The following is a 22536-nucleotide window of genomic DNA, read 5'->3' on the forward strand; positions in this document are numbered from 1 at the left end:
AAATGTGTGTATAAAATGTGTGTGTTTGTGTCTGTGTGTTCATTTGTGCAAATGCTTACACATTGCATGGGAAGTAGGGTTGGTGTTGCTTGCCGGGCTGGGGATTATTAACCCCTGCTTTTGGCAAGAGCCTGTCTTTGTCAGTAGAAAAGAGAGGGGAGACCTGTAGTTTTACAGCTTTTTTGTTCAGCTCAACTGGGGAAAATCCCAATGGGTAGTAGTTAAGGAAGCTTTTCATTTCATTGCTTTTGGCAGGGAAGGCTTTCATATTTCTCTTTTCCTTTCTTAAATTTGCTTAATTTGCAACAGAATAATTTTCCTGCTGGAAGCCCTGAGCGGCTTCAGGACTTGAAGTCAACAGTGGATTTGCTGACCAGCATTACTTTCTTCAGAATGAAGGTAAGAGATAAACTGGGCTAGATGGTGATGGACTGGGCACCTGGCCACAGGAACATGGAGAATAAGAATCACTGGGCACAATCTGAGGCTATAGTATTCATCACCTCTAAGCCCACATTTCCATACACCTGTTCCCTGGGTTACATCTGAGAAGACCATGGATCAGCAGGGATGGGATGGGCAGTTCTCCCAATCAGATATCCTAGCAATTTCATCCTAGGGCAGGGTGCAGGGACCCATCGAGAGATGCTGGGATCTGGAATAGTTTGAGGGGAACTCTAGGAGGAGATCCACTCAGGTGAGCAGGACCATGGGCCCATATTTCTTTTATTAATTGGCAGGTGCAAGAACTGCAGAGCCCTCCAAGAGCCAGCCAGGTGGTAAAGGATTGTGTGAAGGCCTGTTTGAACTCCACATATGAATATATCTTCAACAACTGCCATGACTTGTACAGTCGCCAGTACCAGCTGGTAAGAGACTCAGGATCAGGTGGGACCAACTGTCAGTGGCCCTTGGATCCTCAGTTTTTCTTTACTGTGGTTATGGTGGAAGGGAGCTCAGGACAAAGTCCTTGATGTTCTTGAGGGTGAGTAAAGTGTAGAGTGAGGACCTTCTAGACCACATGAGACATTTGTGGATTGATAGGGACCATTGGACAAGATGTGACATAACTGAGTTGAGCAGAAGTGGCAACAGTAAATTTTAGTTTGGTGCTAATCTAAGTGACCAAAATTTGGGCAGTTTTAGGGGTGAGTAGGTAAATTCTCAGTCCATCTCAGAGTTTCTTTTCTCTCCCAAGCTTATTTGTTCCAGGCTGCCTTCCTCTGAGATCCGTAGTTGTCTCTCTGAACTACCGGCTTGTGGAAATTTAACTTTTCTCTTTGACACTTCTCTCTGCACAGCATGGTCTTCTGAGATTTGTTCATTAGCTGACTGTCAAGGCTGACTCTTACCCTTCTGTGAGGCTGAGGTACTTCACTTGTTTTATGCTGACATCCTAACCTACTATCTGGTGACTGTGTATATTTTTCTAGATCCTTTCAATAGTATCTTTTATTTTCTAATTTCAAAGCCAGGACTTCTTTTTGGGTCTAGTTACTAGTTTACAATTTCTGTCTTAATAATTCTTTTCTTTTTTTTAAAGATTTTATTTATTTGTCTGATAGAGACACAGCAAGAGAGGGAACACGAGCAGGGGGAGTGGGAGAGGAGAAGCAGGCTTCCCACGGAGCAGGGAGCCTGACGTGGGGCTCTATCCCAGGACGCTGGGATCATGACCTGAGCCGAAGGCAGACGCTTAACGACTGAGCCACCCAGGCGCCCCCTGTCTTAATAATTCTTGCAGACCATGCATTTGCAGAATAGATTCCCTTTAGTCCAACAAATATGTATTGAATGAGTCAGGTCTGAGGAAAGCATAGTGCTCCTTCAATTAGTTCGCAGTTCCTAAGCGTATATAGAACTCTAATCAAAGCAGTCTGTGAGAAGTGCCTTGAAACCTCAGTAAAATTGAAGGGATTCCAAGAAGGAAGAAGTCAGATACTGGGAAAAGCTACTAAAACAAGGGCATTTGACATAGACCTTAAAAGGCAGTAGGATTTGGACAGCAAATGATGGGAGGACAACCTAAATCTCTTAGACGTTTGCCCTATGGTGAATACATCCAATTTGTGCTCTTCCGGGGACAGTGTCCGTAGGCATTCAGAATGGTCCAGCGTTTGACCTACTGTCGTAGGCTGTCCTATAATACAGCCTCTAACAAAACTACGCTGTCCCGAACCCCTGGTAATAGAATCGTTTACCTTTATACCAAGAAGGTTGGGAAAGCACCAAAATCTGCATGTGGCGTGTGCCCAGGCCGACTTCGAGGAGTTCGTGCTGTGAGACCTAAAGTCCTTATGAGGTTGTCCAAAACGAAAAAACACGTCAGCAGCGCCTATGGTGGTTCCATGTGTGCTAAGTGTGTTCGTGACAGGATCAAGCGTGCTTTCCTTATCGAGGAGCAGAAAATCGTTGTGAAAGTGTTGAAGGCCCAAGCACAGAGTCAGAAAGCTAAATAAAAAAATGAAGCTTTTTTGAGTAATAAAAAAAATCAGAAGGCTAAAAAAAAAAAAAAAATACATCCAATTTGTAATGCTTCCTAGGAGTACCTCACTAAAGACTAAACTCTTGTTCACACTGCCTCCTCCCATTACCAAATGCACTTTTTGTGCCAGCCATATCTTTAAGGCTTCCTCCTTTTAAGTTTTATAAAATGTCCTATTGGTTCTGAAGCTCATGTTTAGCTTTGTTTGTTTAGCTTACCACACTCTGGGCTCCTCTGTCATCCATCTGTGGATTCTCTTTGGTTGGAGAAGACACTGTTCTCAGCTTTGATTTTTCAACTATGCAGGGGTCTATCTGAATATTTAGTCTCTGTTCCCTAGCATGAGATGAACCTGGACTTTGAAAGAGGGCTTATAAACCATTCAGGTACTTTATTTAGCCTTTGAATTTTGCCAACTGTTTTTTTACTTTTTTTCACTCTCATTTTCTCATTATTCATTATTTACACTGAGGTAAACCATTGGAGTCTTTTTATTTCTTTCTACTTACCTTTAGTAATTGGTTCATTCATCCATTTATTGCCTTAACAAACTGAACATGTAGGGATGTAAAGTTGATTAAAACACATCTCTGTTTTTGGCGAGCTCATCATTTGGTGGAGGTAGGTGGCACAAATTACTAGATTTATTTTTTTTAATTTATTTTATTGGGTTTTTTTATTATTATTATTTATTATTACTGAATTTCATTGTAGTTGCCAAAGGTTCATAGAGCGTGTTCTGGGAACCTACAAGAGAGGCATCTAAGCAGACCAGTGGTATCAGGGAAAACTTTTCAGAAAAGGTAAAGCTCAACCTGAATTTTGAGGAATGAGCAGGAGTTGGTTAATGAAAGGGGTTGGGGAAGAGAGGGATACCATATAGAGGTAGTAGAATGTTTGGAGGTACAAAATTGTAAATGAGTATGTTAATTTGAAGAAATATAAGGCAGTTTATTTTTTTTTTTTAAGATTTTATTTATTTATTTGACAGAGGGACAGTGAGAGAGGGAACATAAGCAGGGGGAGTGGGAGAGGGAGAAGCAGGCTTCCCACTGAGCAGGGACCCCGATGTGAGGCTCGATCCCAGGACTCTGGGATCATGACCTGAGCCAAAGGCAGACGCTTAACCGACTGAGCCACCCAGGCGCCCCGAAATATAAGCAGTTTAATTAGGGTAGTTACAATGTCAGGAGCTTTGGAGTTCAGCTATCTGGGATCAGATCTTGGTTCTACTCTTTATAGCTATAAGACCTTGGACAAGTCATTTAACCTCACTGCCTTCAGTCTCCTCTTCTGTCAAAGTAAGGTGATGATAATTTCTACCCAGTGGAGTTGTTAGGAGTATTAAATGAGATAACCCATGTAAAGTTCTTAGGGTGCCTGGCACCTAATAAGCACTAAATAAGTGGTGGTAGTGGGGAGGTAATGGCTGCAAGGAAAGGGAATTGGTAAGGTGTGGGGTTGAGAAGAGAGGTCATATTATGAAGGCCTTTTGTGTTAAGTGGTGGAGTTGTTGAAGACCTTGACTGAAGGCCATTGAAGGGCAGAGGAGTCACGCTATGAGAGTCTCCTTGCAGAAAGATCACTAACAACTATGTGGAAGAGGACTAGAATAAAGATTAAAGACCAGTTAGGAGACCCTTGAATGATAAGGATAAGGTAGTGGCAGAAAAAGTTAAAGGAAGAGATGTATTTAAGTGATATTAAGCGGGCAGAATCCACATTCTGTGGGTTCTGTCCTGTTTCTAGTAACTTCCTTGTAATGCAGGCTTATTAAGGACTGTGAAGTCTGTGATGACATATGGCATCGCACATAAAAGTCCTATCCCTCTTCTTCTGGGTGGTTCCAACTTTGCTTTTGTCCCAGTGGGAGATAAATGTCCATTCCAGCAGTGACCCCTCTTCTCCTGTCCAGGGTCTGAATGTAGAACTGCTTCTCCTTTCCTGAGATTCACCATTGTATTCCTTTACCTCTTCCCAACCAAGTCTTTTTTTCTTCCCCCAGCTTTACTGGAATATAACTGATGTATAACATTGTGTATGCTTAAGGTGTGCAATGTGATGATTTGATACAAGTGTATGTTGTGAGATGTTTACCACAGTAAGGCCTGCACCTCACGTAATTATCATTTTTGTTGTTATGGTGAGAACATTAAAGCTCTGCTCTCATAGCATCTTTCCAGTATATAGTATGGTATTGTTAGCTATAGTCAACCTTGCCGTACCTTAGATCCCCAGAACTTACTCATCTGAACTGAAAGTTTGTACCTGTTGACCAGTATCTCATCATTTCCCCTACCCCTCATCCCCTGCCAAACACCATTCCACTCTTTCTATGAGTTTGATGTTTTCAGATTTTACACAGACGTGAGATCATACAGTATTTGTCTCTTTCTGTCTGATTTATTTAATTTAGCATAATGCCCTCAAGGTCCATCCTGTTATCGCAAATGACAGGCTTTCCTTCTTTTTCATGGCTGAGTAATAATTCATTATATATATATATATATCACATTTTCTTTATCCTTTCATCCACTGGTAAATACTTAGGTTGTTTCCATGTCTTGGCTTTTATGAATAATACTATAATAAACATGGAGGTACCATTAAATATTTGAGATAGTTACTTCATTTTCTTTGAATATATACCTAGAAGTGGGAAGGCTGGATCATAGGGTAGTTTTCTTTTTAATTTTTTGTGGAACCTCCATAATGTTTTCCATAGTGGCTGTAGCAATTTACATTTCCTGCCAGCAATGCACCAGGATTCCCTTTTCTCCATATCCTGGCTAGCATTTGTTATCTCTTAGCTTTTTGAAAATACTCATTCTAACAGGTGTGAGGTGACATCTCTTTGTGGTTTTTATTTGCATTTTCCTGATGTTTAGTGATATTAAATACTTCTTCGTGTACTTGCTGGGCATTTGTTGTTGTTTGTTTATTTATTTGAGAGAGAGAGAGCTGAGCAGGGAGCCCGATTCAGGGTTTGATCCCAGGACCCTGAGATCATGACCTGAGCCAAACGCAGACTTAATCGACTGAGCCTCCCAGGCACCCCTTGCTGCTGGACATTTGTATGTCTTCTTTGGAAAAAGGTCTATTCAAGTCTTCTACCTATTTTTTAATCAGATTTTTTTGTTTGCTAATGAGTTATATTAATTCCTTATATTTTGGATATTAATCCCTTACCAGATAGAGGGTTGGCAAATGTTCTCTCCCATTCTGTAGGTTGCCTTTTCATTTTGTTGATTGTTTCTTTTTTTTTTTTTTTAAGATTTTATTTATTTATTCATGAGAGACAGAGAGAGAGAGAGGCAGAGGGAGAAGCAGGCTCCCAAGGAGCAGAGAGCCCGATGTGGGACTCGATCCCAGGACCCTGGGATCATGACCTGAGCCGAAGGCAGACGCCTAACCATCTGAGCCACCCAGGCGCCCCTGTTGATTGTTTCTTTTGCTCTACAGAAACTTTTTAGTTTGATGTAGTTCCACTTGTTGATTTTTGCTTTTGATGTTTGTACTTTGGTGTCATATCCAAAAAATCATTGCCAAGACCATTGTCAAGGAGTTTTTTCCCCTATGTTTTCTTCTGGGAGTTTTATGTTTTCAAGTCTTGTATTTAAGTCCTTAATCTATTTTGACTTAGTTTTTGTGAGCAGTATAAGATAGGGGCCCAGGTTCATTCTTTTGCATGTGAATATCCAGTTATCCCAACACCATTTATGGAAGAGACTATCCTATCCCCATTGAGTATTCTTGTCTCATCAAGACCTTTTCTTATACAGCTAGGCAGATAGCTTCCTAGATAACAGTTCTTCCTCCTAATAGCATTCATGAGGTTAAGGGAAGTCCTTAACCCACTGAAGGTTGGACCCACTTGCATGCTAGGTCTGTGCAGTAACTCCTGCAGAACTTGAAGGAGTTTCTCAGAGCTGAGATGTATATGTACATGTGTGATGATGTAGGGGAGGTGTTGGAGGAGACTGCCATTGGGGGTCACATGGAACTAGACCTATTTAGTAACGCTGGAGGAGCAACTTACTTTGGCTGAGGAGTCACTATACTCATAGCTACTGAGAGAATGAAGAAGAGGGGCTGGCATCCTTATGTCTCCTATACTGACCAAACTTATCATATTAGTGCCCTGGAGCTGGGGAGAGAAGTTCTCTGGGATGGACTTTTTGTGTATAAGGACCTCCCAACAGTCACCCCTCTGACAGAACATGGGCAGTCTTGTGGAAGACAGGCTCTAGGAAAAGAAGAGTACCTGATTCTAAAGGAAGGGGTATGGGGAGGGGAAGAGAAAGAGGAAGATTGGAGACATTCTCCATATTCTACTCTGATTCTCACTGTCTCCTCTGGAACAAGAAACAGGAACTACCTCCAGAGGAACAAGGACCCAGCATTCGGAACCTGGATTTTTGGCCCAAACTCATCACACTCATTGTGTCAATCATAGAGGAAGATAAGAATTCCTACACACTTGTTCTGAACCAGTGCGTATCAACCCACTTGGCCCTGTGTGGTTGGTGGTTGGCTGGTCCATCTGTCTAACAGCCTCTTTCTTTCCTATCTCTGTGTGTTTGCAGTGCCACCTCTTCCTCCTGTACGTCCATCTGTCCCTCTGTCCCTTGTATCTGTCTGAGTAACTGTTTCTGGAGACAGGTGTGGAAACATAATGGGGGGCCCTGCCCAGACTGAGCCAGCCTCCCTGGAGTGAGAGGCCCCTGGGAATGGCTGCCATAGGAGTCCCAGGGGATCCAGAGATCATGTGTGTATGTGTCTGTCCACTGTGAATAAAGTGGGCTTTCTGACGCCCACCTCCTTGCACTTTCTCGTCCACCTTCTTTAGCCTGGGCCTGCCTTCTAGCCTCAGCCCTTCTCCCCTGGGCCTCAAATCCCTGCCTTCTGGGCATCCTCTTCCCTGGGCCCACCTTGCCTGAGGGGATCCTCTGCCCCCACTTGTCCTTCCACTGGCTCCTGGGTCCCTTTTCTCCAGATTGAGCCTAGTCCTGTTTCCTAGGCTTCTCCTCTCTTCAATCTGACCTCTAAGAGATTAGGCACATTAGCTTTGGAATCAGTCAAATCAAATAGCTCTTGCTTTGTTCTCTGACTGTGGCTTCTTTCCATCATCCAGGTTTCCTCAGGAGTTGAATGTGGGAAAAGTCAGCGCAGAAGTGATGTGGCAGCTCTTTGCCCAAGACATGAAATATGCTCTGGAGGGTAAGGGTGTGCCCAAGGCAGTGGGCTGTAGGCCTCTAGTCCAAGCACCTTGTTTGCCGTCCCTTTCCTCTCCCAGACAATTATAAGTTCTGGGTGAATGGTATGGTGAGAAACCAGAGGGATTCTAGGCTGACGTGTCAGGAGCCCTTAGGTAGGCAGAGGTTCAGCCAGAGTAATAATGGAAATGGCTGTGTGGATGTGGATTTCTCCTTCCAGCTTTAGAGCAAGTGCCTGTTTAAGACTTTCCGTAGCCCAAAAATCAACTCATCCCATTCTGGGTAGTCTCAAGTGGCCCACTTCCTGGAGTATGAATGGTCTTGTGAAGTTTATCTTTACAGTTTTAAAGAATGGTAGAACCTTAAATACACAGATAAGATTATTTGCTTTTATTAGAGACTGCCTGACCTGGCTTTCCTAAAAAGCTGTTCTGGAGCCAGAAAGATACTTCTTCCCTACCTTCTCCTGTAAAGCAATGTCATGGACAAATTACTATTCATCTTGTTCATTCAGCTTATTCTTTTATTCATTTCCTGCTTTGGTTCACAAAGATATCACTGTCTGCCTGTTTCCAACTTTCCCATTTGTACCCTTCTGTGTTCACTTATTTAGCTGCCTTTCCTGTTGTTTATATATGTTAGTTTGTCTCCTCAGTTTTGCAAGTGGACCTACAAGGAAAGGGAGCAGTCTGGGGCAAGGACAAATCAGAGTCTGGATCTGTTATTTTGATGGAGTGGCAGGGAAAATGGGTAACCCTCAGACTGAAACTTCTGAGGTTTAGGAGCAATAAGTTTTGAGGTTGAAAGAAACCTTGAAGATCTGTATTAAGTTTGAGACAGCCAGAGACTGTACATGCACATTCTGTAATTCTGCCCCAGAGCAATGGCTGCCTCTTTCCCACACTGGGTCAAGCTTGGGGCTGTAGCCCAGGGCTTAGCCTTGCAGGCCAGTGAGGAAGTCACTTGTCCCCTCTCCAGGTAGCACTCAGCAAGCCTAATGGGGGGAGTATGGTCCAAGTTCTTGAAGAATCCCAGCTCTGATGGGTTTTGGGGGGAAAAAAAGATAAATACCTGTGAAAAGTGAATCAGTTTCACAAGAGGGATAGTATGAGGTGGGGCAGCGGTTTTCAAACAGGTATCTTAGGAGCTAAGAGAAAAGGGAATAGCCAGGTAGGGGGAGAGGGTTGCTGGGCTTCAGGCCTTTCATCTGGTGCCAGTTAAGTCAGTTCTGCTTTTGTCAATCTTATATGGGGTTCTAGGTGAGATTTCTTTTGAAAGGGGAGTTCTGCTAATGTTTACAACAAACACAAAAGGATTGAAAACTGCTTTAAAGAAAGAAAGAATGTTGACCTGGTTGCAAATCTCACTTTCACCACCTAATCAGCAGTGTGTTCTTAGGCCAATTTTTGTGAGCTCACATTTTCTTATCCGTAAAATGGGAGTGATAATAGCATCTGTTTCATTGAGCTGATAAAGTAATGTGTAACATACTTAGCATACTGCTTGGCATTTACTCGGCACTGAATAAATCTTATTAAGGACAATAAGAAACCCCATAGGCTCATGAGCAGAGAGGCAGTGTGAGCATAGTAGCTTTTTTTTTTTTTTTTTTTTTTTGAGAGAGAGAGAGAGCACGTGAGAGCAAGAGCTTGAGAGCTTGTGAATGGGTGAGGAGGGGCAGAGGAAGAAAGAGAAAGAGAATCTTAAGCAGGTTCCACACCCAATGCAGAGCCCGATGAGGGCTCGATCTCACAACCCTGAGATCGTCATATGACCTGAGCTAAAACCAAGAGTCAGACACTTAACCAGCTGAGTCACCCAGGCACCCTGCAAAGTAGCATTTTTTTTTTTAATTTAAATTCAATTAGCCAAGGTATAGTACATCATTAGTTTTTGATATAATGTTCATTGATTCATTAGTTGAGTATATCACCCAGCATTTTTTTTTTTAAAGATTTATTTATTTATTTGAGAGAGCGAGAATGAGAGAGAGAGTACATGACGGGGGGAGGGTTAGAGGGAGAAGCAGGCTCCTCGCTGAGCAGGGAGCCCGATGTGGGACTTGATCCAGGGCCTCCAGGATCATGACCTGAGCTGAAGGCAGTCGCTTAACCAACTGAGCCACCCAGGCGCCCCTATCACCCAGCATTTTTATAGGATTTCACATCAGGGGAAAATGGGGCAGCTAGAACAAGGAGAGACTAGAAGCAGGGACTGCAGATGATGTTATAGTAACTTAGGGCTGAGAGGATGGGGTTAGAGCAGAGAATTGGAGAGGGAAGAATGGGTTTTGATAGCCACTGGAAGGAAGTTGTAACAGGACTTCATGACTGTCAGAATATGGAGGCCAAGACAAGGGGAGGAGTTTGGAGACCTGGATGATAAAAGGATAGCGTTGACTCCAACTGTGAAAATGGTATCTTTCACCCAGTTTTTTTTGGTCAGTTTTATTGAGGTATAATTTACATACATAAAATAAAAACATTCTAAGAGTATAATTTGATGATTTTGACAAATATACACACTTGTGTAACCACTATCCTAATTAAAATATAGAACAGAAAGTTTCTTCATGCCTTTTTGTAATAGATCCTCAGCCCATTCACTAAGTGCTTTTTAAGTATTTTCTATATGTCAGGCACTGTGCTAATTGTTGGAACCACAATGAGATGAATGAGGCATAGACCCAGCCCTTTGAGAAGCTCACACACCAGTCTAGACAACAGACATATAAATTGGCAGTTCCAGTTCAAAGTTATAAGTGCCACAAAAGGAATAAGGTGCTGAGAGGAGAACAGTGTAATCCACACCTGGGAAGGCTTCTAGGAGGACCTGAGGAAAGGACCTGGGAACACTTCCTGGAGGAGGTGATATACAAATTGAAACCTGAAGGATGGGAGGACTTAGCCAGTGGGGAAGGGAGGTAGTAGTGATGGGAAAAGGAGACCTAGAACATTTTAGGCAGAGGATACGGTATGTTCAGAGATGTGGGGTCTAGAAAGAGCTGTCATGCTTGGGGAACTGGAAGCAGTAGTTCAGTGTGACTAGCACGTTAGAGTGTAGGGGGAAGAGATAAGTAGGAGATGAAGATAGAAAAACAGGGCAGCCAAATCATCAAGGAGGTGGTAAGCCATGTTTAAGCTTTTGGACTCCATCCTAAGGCAGTTTGGAGCCACTGAACAGCAATCCCATGTTAAGCAAGGGATTGACAAGATCAGGTGTATAACGTGGAAAGGCCACTCACTGTGGCTATGGTGTGGAAAATGGTTTGGAGGAGGGAAGACCAGGTTGGAGACTATTACAGTAATCCAGGTTAAAGGTGGTGGGAACAAGACCTAGGCAGATGACTGTGTAAAATGGATAGATTCCAGAGAAATTTTGGAGGTGAAATCAATAGGGATTGGTGATTTAACTGGATGTGAATAAAGAGGAAGAAAGAAGACTTGAGGATGATGCTCAGCATTGAGCAAGAGGCTATGGTTAGTGTGTGTACTCTGTTCAGCTTCAGCTGGAGATGTTAAATGGCGAAAGATGGGGACTAGAGTTAAACTCTGGCCAAGTGAGATGTTCCATCAAAGTCTTAGACAGTACTAGAACCAAAGAGAGATTTGGGGGAGATAGCAGTAAGCTGGATAATTGAAATCATGAGGTTGAAAGAACTCTTCAAAGATGAAAGATGCATGGAAGGAAGAATGTGGAAATCAGGGGCAGGGAAAGATTTAGAGACTTGATTGCCCCTTTTGAGAGACTAATCATCCCTGTACTTCTACCCCCAACAACCTCAAGCAACTTTACTGGAGCATGACTCCATGGGACTTGTTAGAATAAAGTGTGACCAGTGTTTCAGCAGTCATCCTGTTAGTTTCTGTATGACAGAAGTTAATATAGAAATTGAGGTTTGGGACCAGAGTACAGATAATGGATTGACAGAAAGGGAGAATTATATAAATACAGTAACTTAAAGGTCCCTAGAAGAAAGCAGTTAGGGAGTTTTGGAGTGATGGAGCAGTACTGTCTCCACTTCTAGTAGGTTACTTAACAGGAAGGAAGGAGAGCCCTCCTCATGGTACCTTTTTATGTCTCTAGGTTCATGGACTGGTTTAAGGATAGCAGAGTGTGGGGTGGAAGAGAAGGGGCAAGCCCTGAGAAGTCTCTCTGATGTCCCCAGAAGTGGTGCTGCCTGCTCCAGGAGATGAAATTTCCTGGGACTGGGAGCCTTTTGAGGCTGAATCCCAGGCTCCTATTTCCTCCTCAAGTGTCTGTTGTACTAATGCACAAGGGCCAACTGCTGCAGATTGGATTTCTGTCTTGATGTGGAGGAGCATCACCCATAGCAACTCAAAGTTAAACAGTAGAGAGTCACAAGGACCCTGACCTTCCTTTCTCTGTCGCTCAGTACTCTTCCCCATTTACCTGCTTTTTACATTGTTATATGTAAGCACACAGTTGGCTTTTGTTATTTCAAATTAATGGTTTATCTATTAAAGGGGTGGATGAAGAGAACCTGTGGTTATAGCCAGTGCTCCAGGCATTCTGGGCAGGGGTGATGTTTGTCCTGGATTCTCCTGAAGGTTCTGGAGATCCAGCTAGATGACCTTAAAAGTCCATAATAAGCATCCCAGTTTTTACACCATGATAGCCCTTTCATCTGGCTGTGTTTCCATGGTTTCCAAACTGACTATTCATGTTTGCATACTTTTTGGAGAGTTCATTTTCTGTGTCTCCACTGTGTTCTGGGGCACTTCAGTTTACCTCAAAGATGCTGTTACACTCTGGCTGCTTAACTGCCCTTTCTATCAGCTTGGGCCCACTGTGGTTTTCCCTGTCTCTGTGTAGTTGTCATTGACTCATTCATGCCGTGTATAGCTGCTCATCACTGCATCTAAGCCCATCTGAGGGAATGGCCCAGCTACTAGGATTAGAGAAGTCCTAGGAAACCACCATCCCTTTCTAGTCCTGGGCAGTCTCCCCACTAATCAACATTAGCACCCACATCCCTTTCTCCTCTTCTTCACCAGAGGCCAGTATCTCAGTTGACACTTCCAGAAGATAGAGCAAGAAGACTATTGACCCTATCTGGGAGTTTGGCTTAGTCTCTAAAAGAAGATTTGGGCCAGGCTCTTGGAGAGCAGAGTACTGGTAGGGGGAGATGGTTGTGAGGAAGTGGTTGGGAGTCACCCTTGTTCTAAGACATCTGATAGAGCTGCCTGACCAGATCTGCTGCTTTGGGAAAGCTCAGAAACCGTGGCCTCTACTGCTGGGACCTGACTCAGCCTCCTTCCCCACCACTAGAGCATGAGAAAGACCGGCTGTGTAAGAGTGCTGACTACATGAACCTACACTTCAAGGTGAAGTGGCTCCACAATGAATATGTGCGAGATCTGCCTGCCCTCCAGGGGCAGGTGCCTGAGTACCCAGTGTGAGTCATCATGTGGGCACTACACAGGGAAGGGAAGGGGGTCCCTCCATCTTAGGGGGTGGGCAGGACCTGTGTCCTCAATTCAGTTTAGCAAGCAAGCCTTGAGACTGCCAGTTCTGGGCTCTGTTGTAGAAAGAGAAAACATCAAACTGTGCCCTATCTTCCCAAAGACCCTAGTCTGGGGGAGCTGTTAGGCACATGGCATATGCCAACCACTGGCTCCAACCCCCAATTCTCCTGCCTGGCTGTAGGTGGTTTGAGCAGTTTGTCCTGCAGTGGCTGAATGAAAATGAGGATGTGTCCCTGGAATTCCTGCGTGGGGCCCTGGAACGAGATAAGAAGGATGGGGTAAGTTGGAGGCTTGGATTGCACAGGGGTCAGGCCAGGTGTCCCAGCAATTAGCTGCCAGCAAAAGTTCCAGGGCTTTAGTTTCTTCCCTGTGGAATTCATAAGGAGGACCTTTGAGGGCCAGAGAGCCGCAACTACTGGACAGAGCCCTTTTGAACCCTACACACTTGGGAAAAGGTAGTGGCTGAAGATGATGATCCTGTTGTTGGCCTTCCGTAGTTCCAGCAGACATCAGAACATGCACTCTTTTCCTGCTCTGTGGTGGATGTCTTCACACAGCTCAACCAGAGCTTTGAGATCATCCGGAAGCTGGAATGCCCAGACCCCAACATCCTTGCCCACTACATGAGGAGATTTGCTAAGGTGACCATGACCCTCCCTTCTCCCTTCCATTTGCCTTTACCATGCTCACAGCCTCATCACAGGCCCGAGCTCAATTCCTCTTTGTGGTGACCTCAAGTCTGGCATCACCCCATTCTCATTTGCTTGTGTCTGGGGCAGACTGGTGGGTTTATCTTGGTGTTGTTCTGAGGTTGAGAGGGAGCTTTGTCCCTTACTGTGAGATTCCCCTGTACCTCCCTGTTGTTGTTGTTCTGGGATGACAGGTATGACCTCAGGCAAGATCCCTGTAGGGAGAGCTAAGGGTTCCCTCTCCTTTCCTTTTCTCTTTTTTTTTTTTTTCAGACTATCGGGAAGGTGCTGATGCAGTATGCAAACATCTTATCAAAGAGCTTCCCAGATTATTGCACAAAGGAGAAAATGGTGAGGGTCAGGCCCTGGGACCCTAGAGAAGAGAGTGGAAGACATTTGAATCCTTGCTTTTGAGGCTATCCTCAGAGCTGAGGGTGGGGGTGATGCTCCTGACTTGATTCCCAGTAGGGCTTCTCTTGAGATTATGACACAAAATAATAAGAACTTGATTAGGAGTTCCTCTGAGCCTCCATTTTGGTACTTTTATTTTCTACTAAGCTAGAGCTTTACTTAATCTTTCTTTTTTAATAAAAAAAAAATTAAGACATTCAAAGAGTTAAAAGGATAATACCATGAACACCTGAGGCCCACCACCCAGCTTAAAAACAGAAACATTTGTTTCTAGTCTTCATTCAAGGAGAACTGTCTAAATTGGTTCCAGATCTCAGTGCTTAGGAAGAGATGCATATAATATGTGTTGTAAATTCCCTGTGGTTTTTGGAGTAGTGTGAGAGAGGTACCCTAGGCTGACAGGTCCTGTGCCAAAAGGAGTCAAGACTCAACGGCTCCATCTGTCCCCAAAGCCCTGCATCCTGATGAACAACATGCAGCAACTGAGGGTCCAGCTGGAGAAAATGTTTGAGGCCATGGGAGGCAAGGAGGTAGGTCTCAGGGTGTGGGGTTGCTGCACTTTCCCTTTGTTCCTGAGCCCCCTGGCCATAGAACTCTATCCTCTCCTGACTGGGTATACATAGCAATTTAGCTTAGGGTCTGGGCTGGTTTAAGCTGAGGGATTTAAGTAGGCATTGGGGTAAAGGCTCTCTGAGGGAGGAGTTAGGGGCACAGGAGGGGAGAAAAGTGTACAAAAACCAGCTCAGCTGAGCACACTTTCTGTGGATATAGTTGGACCCTGAAGCTGCAGACAGTTTGAAGGAGCTGCAGGTGAAACTGAATACAGTTCTGGATGAGCTCAGCATGGTATTTGGAAACAGGTCAGTGGCCCCAAACACACAGCCGTAAGAGCCAGGTGTGGCCCCTGGCCAATCGCAAAGCCCGTGCCCCATACCCTCCATCCAGCTGCAGGTGTGTGGATCTTCCCTCTCCTCCTGTTGGCTGTTCCTGTTGGAGCTGCACCAGGAGTATGCTGGAGTGGGACTGAATAGCTGGTGCTGCTCCAAGGACAGTGTCTGTTTGGGCAGGGGAGGGCTGCACTGTGGGCACATGTGTAGTTTTCAGGTGCGGATTGATGAGTGTGTTCAACAAATGGCTGACATCCTGGGCCAGGTGCGGGGCCCAGGGAATGCATCCCCCAACGCCAGGGCCTCGGTGGCTCAGGATGCAGATAGTGTGCTCCGGCCTCTCATGGACTTCCTGGATGGCAAGTGAGTACAGCACTTGACTGTCCTATGGGATAGGCAAAGCAGAGGCAGTCAGATGGAGAAGCCTCTCAGGGAAGGGGGCTCTCAAACTCACTCTAGTCTTACCTGTTACGTGGGCCTACAGCCTCACACTCTTTGCCACTGTGTGTGAGAAGACAGTCCTGAAGCGTGTACTGAAGGAGCTCTGGCGAGTGGTAATGAACACAATGGAAAGGATGATTGTTCTACCCCCACTCACTGACCAGACGGTAAGGACACTCCCCTTCCACTTCCTCTGGCTGTCTCCCCTGTCTTGCCCCACACTTCCTGATTGAGTTTGGAGTCCTCTGCTTTTGACCGATCCCCTCTCTGCCCAGGGCACCCAGCTGATCTTCACTGCTGCCAAGGAGCTGAGTCATCTTTCCAAACTCAAGGTACTGTGGATGTATGGGATCCTTCTGAGGCTGGGGGTGACAGGGTGCCAGGAGGAAGGAAATATGAGCTTTGGAGACAGAAGAGGAAGAGAATGAGAGGAACGTGTAGTGTGAGTTGGCGGGTGGGGGAAAGACTGTCATGACAGCCCCAAGCTGTGCTGATGCTGTTGCTTTCTCTGCGTTTCTAGGACCACATGGTACGAGAGGAAACCCGGAGTCTCACTCCAAAGCAGTGTGCCATCCTTGACCTTGCTCTGGACACCATCAAGGTGGAGACCTCCCCCTTCTCCAGACAATCATACTACCCTACCTCAGTCACACTACCTCGTGGCCCTGGCATTCCACTCTGCCAGACTGATGTCCCCTGGGCTCTTGCCACCCCACATCCAGAAGGGAGTGATTTTTTATGTCTGTTTCTTTCTCTGCTATGTCCATGTTTCTGCTTGGGAGCAACCAAAAGTTACCTCCTTTATGGTCTCAGATGACTTACCACAGACCCAGAGCACTTATTCCTGGGTTTTGAGTACAGTTCAGTTTACTTAGTTCCTCGTTGCCATTCCTGAATATTTTCCACTGGGAATTAATCTTCCAGATCCTCATACCCCAGATCTAGCAGAAATTTCCCTCTTCCACTTATATATAAATTTATTTGGGTTTTCTACTACCCATTCCTTCACTCAACCAGGCAACATATGCACACGGCACTGTGCACTATGAAGGATACAGAGAGAATCAGATATAGTTCCTAGCTTTAAGATGCTTATAATTTGGTAAGGCTGTAATAAGGCAGGTACACATGAACCGTGATGCAGGGCACTTGGAAGAGGTTTGTCATAAGTATAATGTTCTCTAAGAGTTCAGAGGGGTAAAAGAGCACTTCTGGCTACTCTCTGAAATGCTTCTATTCCATATCTTTGCTTGTCTGGATAGATCCATACTTCACAGACCTGCATCCAGGAATGTGGCCATCCCTTACTGCTCCTACCCAAATAATACTCTTCACCTGAGAGATTGTGACTCTACGTGGTATTCCTGATCTTGTTGTTTATTGAATGGCTTATTGTCCTCACCATCCTCTTTTGGCATCTTCACTGAGCTTCTGCTCAGATGTGATTTCTCTGAGGACAGTGTAGAAAGCTGCCTCTCTGTAAGAGGAGAAGGCTGTAGCAGGTATTCTTTTGTCTTTCAGCAATACTTTCATGCTGGAGGTAATGGGCTGAAGAAAACCTTCCTGGAGAAGAGCCCAGATCTGCAGTCCCTACGCTATGCCCTATCTCTGTACACACAGACCACAGACACACTCATCAAAACTTTTGTGCGCTCACAGACTGCCCAGGGTAAGGCCTAAGAACTTTGGGTCCCTATCTCCACTCCTTGATACGTTTCTGCCTCTAGGGAGTCAATATCTTCCAGCCCTTAAGGAGGATCTAGGTACTTCTTCAGAGAGCCTATCAAATTCAGATCCCAGGATTTCTTGAGGGACCCCAATACTCACCCCCACACCATACCCATACCAGACAGGAAAATCACAGGGACCTGGGAAATGTGCCAGAGATCCTTTTCCCAGATATTGCCCTGCTAGTGCATGTTTATCAAGGAGTGTACCCTGTCTGTTAGGAAGTATCTGTCAGGAAGCCTTGAGAATGAGTGGTTGAGACACTGATGAAAACTCATAGCTTTGGGAATCTTGTTGGAAGTTGTCCTGGGGAGAGAAAGCAAAAGACTACAGATTGTCTGGTGTGGATGAGGAAAAAGACTAGGAGAGTCAAACTATGGGAGCAGTTGAAGAGAGGATATGGATCATGGGGCTCTGTGCATATCTGAGGTTCCAGCCTCATGGGTGATGCTAATGCATAGGGACCCAGGCAGATGGTTTTCTCCCAGGGACTTCCAGTCCTTAGAACCCCACCCTGTCTTAGGCAGGCCTCTCTATAACAAAACACATCCATCTAGATATGGTTCAGACTGAAATTCTGCCCCGGGCCCTGTGAAATTCTGCCCCTAGCCCTGGAGCAGGGCCTTCCCAGGAAAGACTTTCAGGCACATTTGTTATTTCTTCTTCCGGGGAAACCCAGGTGTGATGCCTGGAAGAATGAATCTGATGGCGAGAGTGGGAGGATTTAGGCCTTCCTGAGCTGTGGATTCAGAGCACAGAGCTGACCTCAAGGGGAAGAGGGATCTAAGCAGTTAGACTAGAATTGATGGAAGGTGAAAAGATGCAAGGGACTTGCTCCATTTTCCACATCTGTTCTTTTTTTTTTTTTTTCCTCCACATCTGTTCTTATTTCAAGTCCAGGATGGGAAGAAGAGAGAGCAAAGAAGTTATGAACCTTGCCCAAGGGAACAGGGAGATCTTTTACAGAGCTGTACATGGAAAGACCTGTAACATCCAGGGGAGGATCTGAGTTAATCCAGAAAGGCTTTTTAGAAATCCTGAGCTTTAGGCTAGAAGTAAAGATAAGGAAAGGCTGAAATGGGCATATATGTGGTAAGAGGAAGGGTGGATACTGCAGGGAGGATCCGAGTGTGTGTGTGTACCTTTTGTACCCATTGCTTTATCAGTTAAGGCCTAGGAAATTAGAGCCTACAATGGCTCTCTTTCCTGGCCTGATGGTCTCAAATACCTTCTCTCTGTATGTTCTTTTGCTTTTCCCCAATGATCTGGTTGACCTTTGACCCATGAAGTCTAATTTGGAGCACTGGGGCATTGACCCCAGCTCTTTGACCTCTCTTCACCTCATCTCTGTGCTCCATCAAAATATGTGTAGAGTGGGCGCCTGGGTGGCTCAGTTGGTTGAGCGACTGCCTTCGGCTCAGGTCATGATCCTGGAGTCCCTGGATCGAGTCCCGCATCGGGCTCCCTGCTCGGCAGGGAGTCTGTTTCTCCCTCTGACCCTCCCCCCTCTCTCTCGTTCTCTCTCTCTCAAATAAATAAATAAAATCTTTAAAAAAAAAAAAAATATGTGTAGAGTTGCTCTGAATGGCTGTTAATTCCTTAGACCTCTAACTGATTCTTCTTTCTCTGTCCTGCTGCTGCTACTACTTCTTGACTTGCCTGTTCTCACTCAGTGCATGATGGGAAAGGTATTAGGTTTACAGCTAATGAGGACATTCGGCCGGAAAAGGGTATGTTGTATACCTTGCACACGTGAATCTAACATAAGCTAACACTGTTCCCTATGAACTAGAATGAGCTGCTTAGGCTGGCGGTAGGGGAGCTATGTGTCAAAGTCCAGAAGCTTTATCCCAAGTCTCAGAGATGAGCAATGTATTCATACAGTCTGAGATGGGGTTGACAGTAGTTCTATCCTCAGGATTCCCCCACCCCTCCGCTTGAGGACAGAGTTTTACCTGGGGTGCAGGGTACTGGTATTTTCCCAAAATAGTTAGACCTCTGCTGAAGGGAGCCTACAAATTGGCCAGAGAGGGGTGCCTGGATGGCTCAGTGGTTAGGCGTCTGCCTTCGGCTCGGGTCGTGATCCCAGGGTCCTGGGATCAAGCCCTGCATCGGGTTCCCTGCTCCACAGGAGGCCTGCTTCTCCCTCTCCCACTCCCCCTGCTTGTGTTCCCTCTCACACTGTGTCTCTCTCTGTCAAATAAATAAATAAAATCTTAAAAAACAAAAACAAAAAAACTGGCCAGAGATTGGGACTGGGAAGTCGCTGGTAGAGGGGTCCAGGTGTGAATAGGACAAAGTCTGAGCAGGGCAGCCTCCCAACCAGGGGCCTCCTGGAATCTGAGGATAAGTGGGAGAGTAGAGAGTATTACCTTTGGCTAGAAGGGACCCACATTGTTCCATTGAGACACCATGGGGTGGACATAATTCCCAGACAAAGATACAAGGTGGCAGTACTGTCCTCTCTAATGTCTTTCAATGAAAAATTCTTCAGCCTAGGAGATAAGAGAGGTTTGGGGAACCTGAGAGATTCCTGGTGCATTTTTGGAACATTTCACCTGAGATGTTGTCAGCCTAATGTATTTTAATACATAGCTTCATTCTTTATCCCCTTGCTTTCCCTTCTCCCATTGCTTACTTCCCCATGGCTACTTTGGGTGATTGCTTCAGGCTTTAGGGTGTGAGGTGGTGGCCTCCTAACTCCTCAGTTTTACCTGGGATAATTAGGCCTGAAGTCTTAAGAGTTCTTCAGTGAGGGATCAACTGTCCATCTGTCTTTCAGGGTCTGGTGTGGATGATCCTGTGGGAGAAGTCTCTATTCAGGTGGACTTGTTTACACATCCTGGAACTGGGGAGCACAAGGTCACAGTGAAAGGTGAGTGGCACAGACTTACAGGTCTCAGACCTTTTCTTATGCAGTGGCCTCATCAGTTGAAGGCAGGGGCTGCTTTATCTCAGTCCTCCTACTTAGCCCTCCTCCAAGGGGAATGCCACCTGGGGGCTTAAAAACTGGGAACACTTGGTGGGATCCCTCACAGGCTTCCTTTGTTTGGGCAGTGGTAGCTGCCAATGACCTCAAATGGCAGACAGCGGGTATGTTCCGGCCCTTTGTGGAAGTGACCATGATTGGCCCACACCAAAGTGACAAGAAGAGGAAGTTCACAACAAAATCAAAGAGCAACAACTGGGCTCCCAAGTACAATGAGACATTTCACTTGTGAGTTATGGGGTAGGGAACCTGCAGGACTCTGGGATGGGGGTGAGCAGGGGCGTAAGACTTGAGAGGGGAAAGGAGGGATGGGTTGGATGGTGGCTGGGGTGAATTCAGTTGAAGACTCTTTCAGCTCTGGCCTCCTCCCTTTCACCCACCTTGTGCTCACAGCCTCCTGGGAAATGAAGAGGGACCAGAAGCCTATGAATTGCAAATATGTGTGAAGGATTACTGCTTTGCCCGTGAGGATCGTGTTCTGGGGCTGGCTGTGATGCCTCTGAGGGATGTGGCAGCCAAAGGCAGCTGTGCTTGCTGGTGCCCCTTGGGCCGGAAGATCCACATGGATGAGACAGGCATGACTATTCTCCGGATTCTATCTCAGAGAAGCAATGACGAAGTGGCTCGAGAGTTTGTGAAGCTCAAATCGGAGTCTCGTTCCATAGAAGAGGGGAGCTGAGCACCTGGGTTCCTGTGCCAACCAGATGGCATCAGTTCCACAAGTCATAGCCAGTGAGAGTTACTATGTAGCCAGCTTGTTGAGAGGCTGACTCCTTCAGTTTAAGGAAATTAAAGGAAAAATTTGGGGTGATAAGAATATGGCTTTTCACAGAAAGGGTCATGAATCCCTGACCAGCAGGTCTGTGGTGCTAGGAGCTGGGCTGTGGGGGTTACTGCATAAGGAGGTTTTCCATAAAGGGAGGGACAGACATTTATGAGAGTGTCAGCCATTCTTGGTAGACACTCCTTCACCCCACACCCCATCTCCACCCCTCTCCATGCCACATCTTATCCAGCTAGACCCGTACATATCAACCATTAGAAGAACAAGTTTAGAGAGCTTGGAGCATGTACCTGGTTAGCTAAATAGTCAGTTGAGCCTCCAGGTGTTGCTGAGCCCTATAGTCTGTATTGGAGTATGGCCAGGGCAGGAACATACAGAATAGAATTTAGACTCTCCCTTGAGCAGGATCCACTGGTTTTGTGTGGCTCCATGAAAACAAGGCTTTGAGACTGAACAAGATGCCTTCTAGAAATGAGCTGTGCTAATCTTTTCCCCCAAATTATATGTCATGAGTAGAATGAGGTTCACATGATACTTCAGAGCCCTGAGCAGAATATTCTTTGGAACGCAAGCACCAGAGGCCACCTGCTCAGGAGTCTCCCTCCCTCATTCCTGTAGGAAGGGGAGCAATGATATTTCAGGACATGAGAGGCTATTCCTTTGTGTATGCACCTGAGGCTAGTTGAAGGATCCAGAAGAGAGGGCTGTATTTTCTTCTTGGGTAGGCTCTGAACAAAGCCAAAAATTGTAGAAACCAGTCTAGAAGGAGTCCTCCTCACCTATGGCTACTGCCTTCTGGTTGTCCTCTCCTTTGTGGAAAGAATCTAGTCTTTGGCCTCACTCCCCTTCATCTAGGTCAGCTGCTGTTCCCCTCACAGATATTCAACCCTACAGAAGGAGCTTGGACTATGGTCCCTCTGTACAGGCTGGATGGAGGGGGCATCAACATTCCTTGGGAAGTCCGAGACAAACTCTTTTAGGAGATTGTATGGACTTCTCAGGCCCTTGATCAGAGATGTGACATGGTTCTTGGATATCCTTGGTAGCAGCCTCCTGGACCTCCTGAGGACTCTGTGTTATCCACAGCTGTACTGGCCATTACATGTAATAAGAAACTAAGCATCTTTGCTGTTGTTAATTATTGTATGTGCCATTGTTACGGGACATTTTTGGCTAGTCTGTAATAAATTATCTTATAGCAGCCTTTGGGGTCTGGTAATTCTGTTAAGGTGTGGAAAGCTGTAGAAATGACTATCCTGTATAATCCTGTATAACGGTAAATTTTGTACCTGGCGCTCCGCTGCCTTGTCCCCCCAACAAGTGATGGAACCTAAAGCAGCTCTGGATAAGCACCATGCGGTAAAGCAGGTAATGGGTTAGCATCTTGGCCTTGACCTGAGACTACCAATCCAGTTAA

At 45.5% G+C, this 22536-nt stretch overlaps 1 protein-coding gene and 1 pseudogene across 12 annotated transcripts in view; both read left to right on the plus strand.

The window, feature by feature from the left end:
- Positions 1 to 22322, plus strand: part of UNC13B (unc-13 homolog B) — a 218226-nt gene extending 195904 nt beyond the window's left edge. For 7 of the 12 annotated variants that reach the window (XM_078061428.1, XM_078061431.1, XM_078061430.1 and 4 more), the window contains 19 exons: positions 310 to 399; positions 741 to 869; positions 6851 to 6978; positions 7620 to 7705; positions 12994 to 13120; positions 13372 to 13468; positions 13688 to 13831; positions 14153 to 14230; positions 14743 to 14820; positions 15062 to 15150; positions 15388 to 15540; positions 15662 to 15785; positions 15894 to 15950; positions 16139 to 16219; positions 17140 to 17287; positions 19020 to 19076; positions 20129 to 20221; positions 20404 to 20563; positions 20729 to 22322. In XM_078061428.1, the coding sequence (XP_077917554.1) occupies positions 310 to 399; positions 741 to 869; positions 6851 to 6978; positions 7620 to 7705; positions 12994 to 13120; positions 13372 to 13468; positions 13688 to 13831; positions 14153 to 14230; positions 14743 to 14820; positions 15062 to 15150; positions 15388 to 15540; positions 15662 to 15785; positions 15894 to 15950; positions 16139 to 16219; positions 17140 to 17287; positions 19020 to 19076; positions 20129 to 20221; positions 20404 to 20563; positions 20729 to 21014 (2205 nt within the window). In that variant the 3' untranslated portion in view covers positions 21015 to 22322. The other 5 variants (XM_078061432.1, XM_078061433.1, XM_078061427.1 and 2 more) reach the window with 4 other exon arrangements.
- LOC118528734 (large ribosomal subunit protein eL34 pseudogene) lies at positions 2056 to 2528 on the plus strand (annotated as a pseudogene).
- Positions 22323 to 22536: the final 214 nt, after the last annotated feature.

The sequence above is a fragment of the Halichoerus grypus genome, chromosome 14 (assembly GCF_964656455.1).
Source record: "Halichoerus grypus chromosome 14, mHalGry1.hap1.1, whole genome shotgun sequence".
Classification (NCBI taxonomy): Eukaryota; Metazoa; Chordata; class Mammalia; order Carnivora; family Phocidae; genus Halichoerus; species Halichoerus grypus.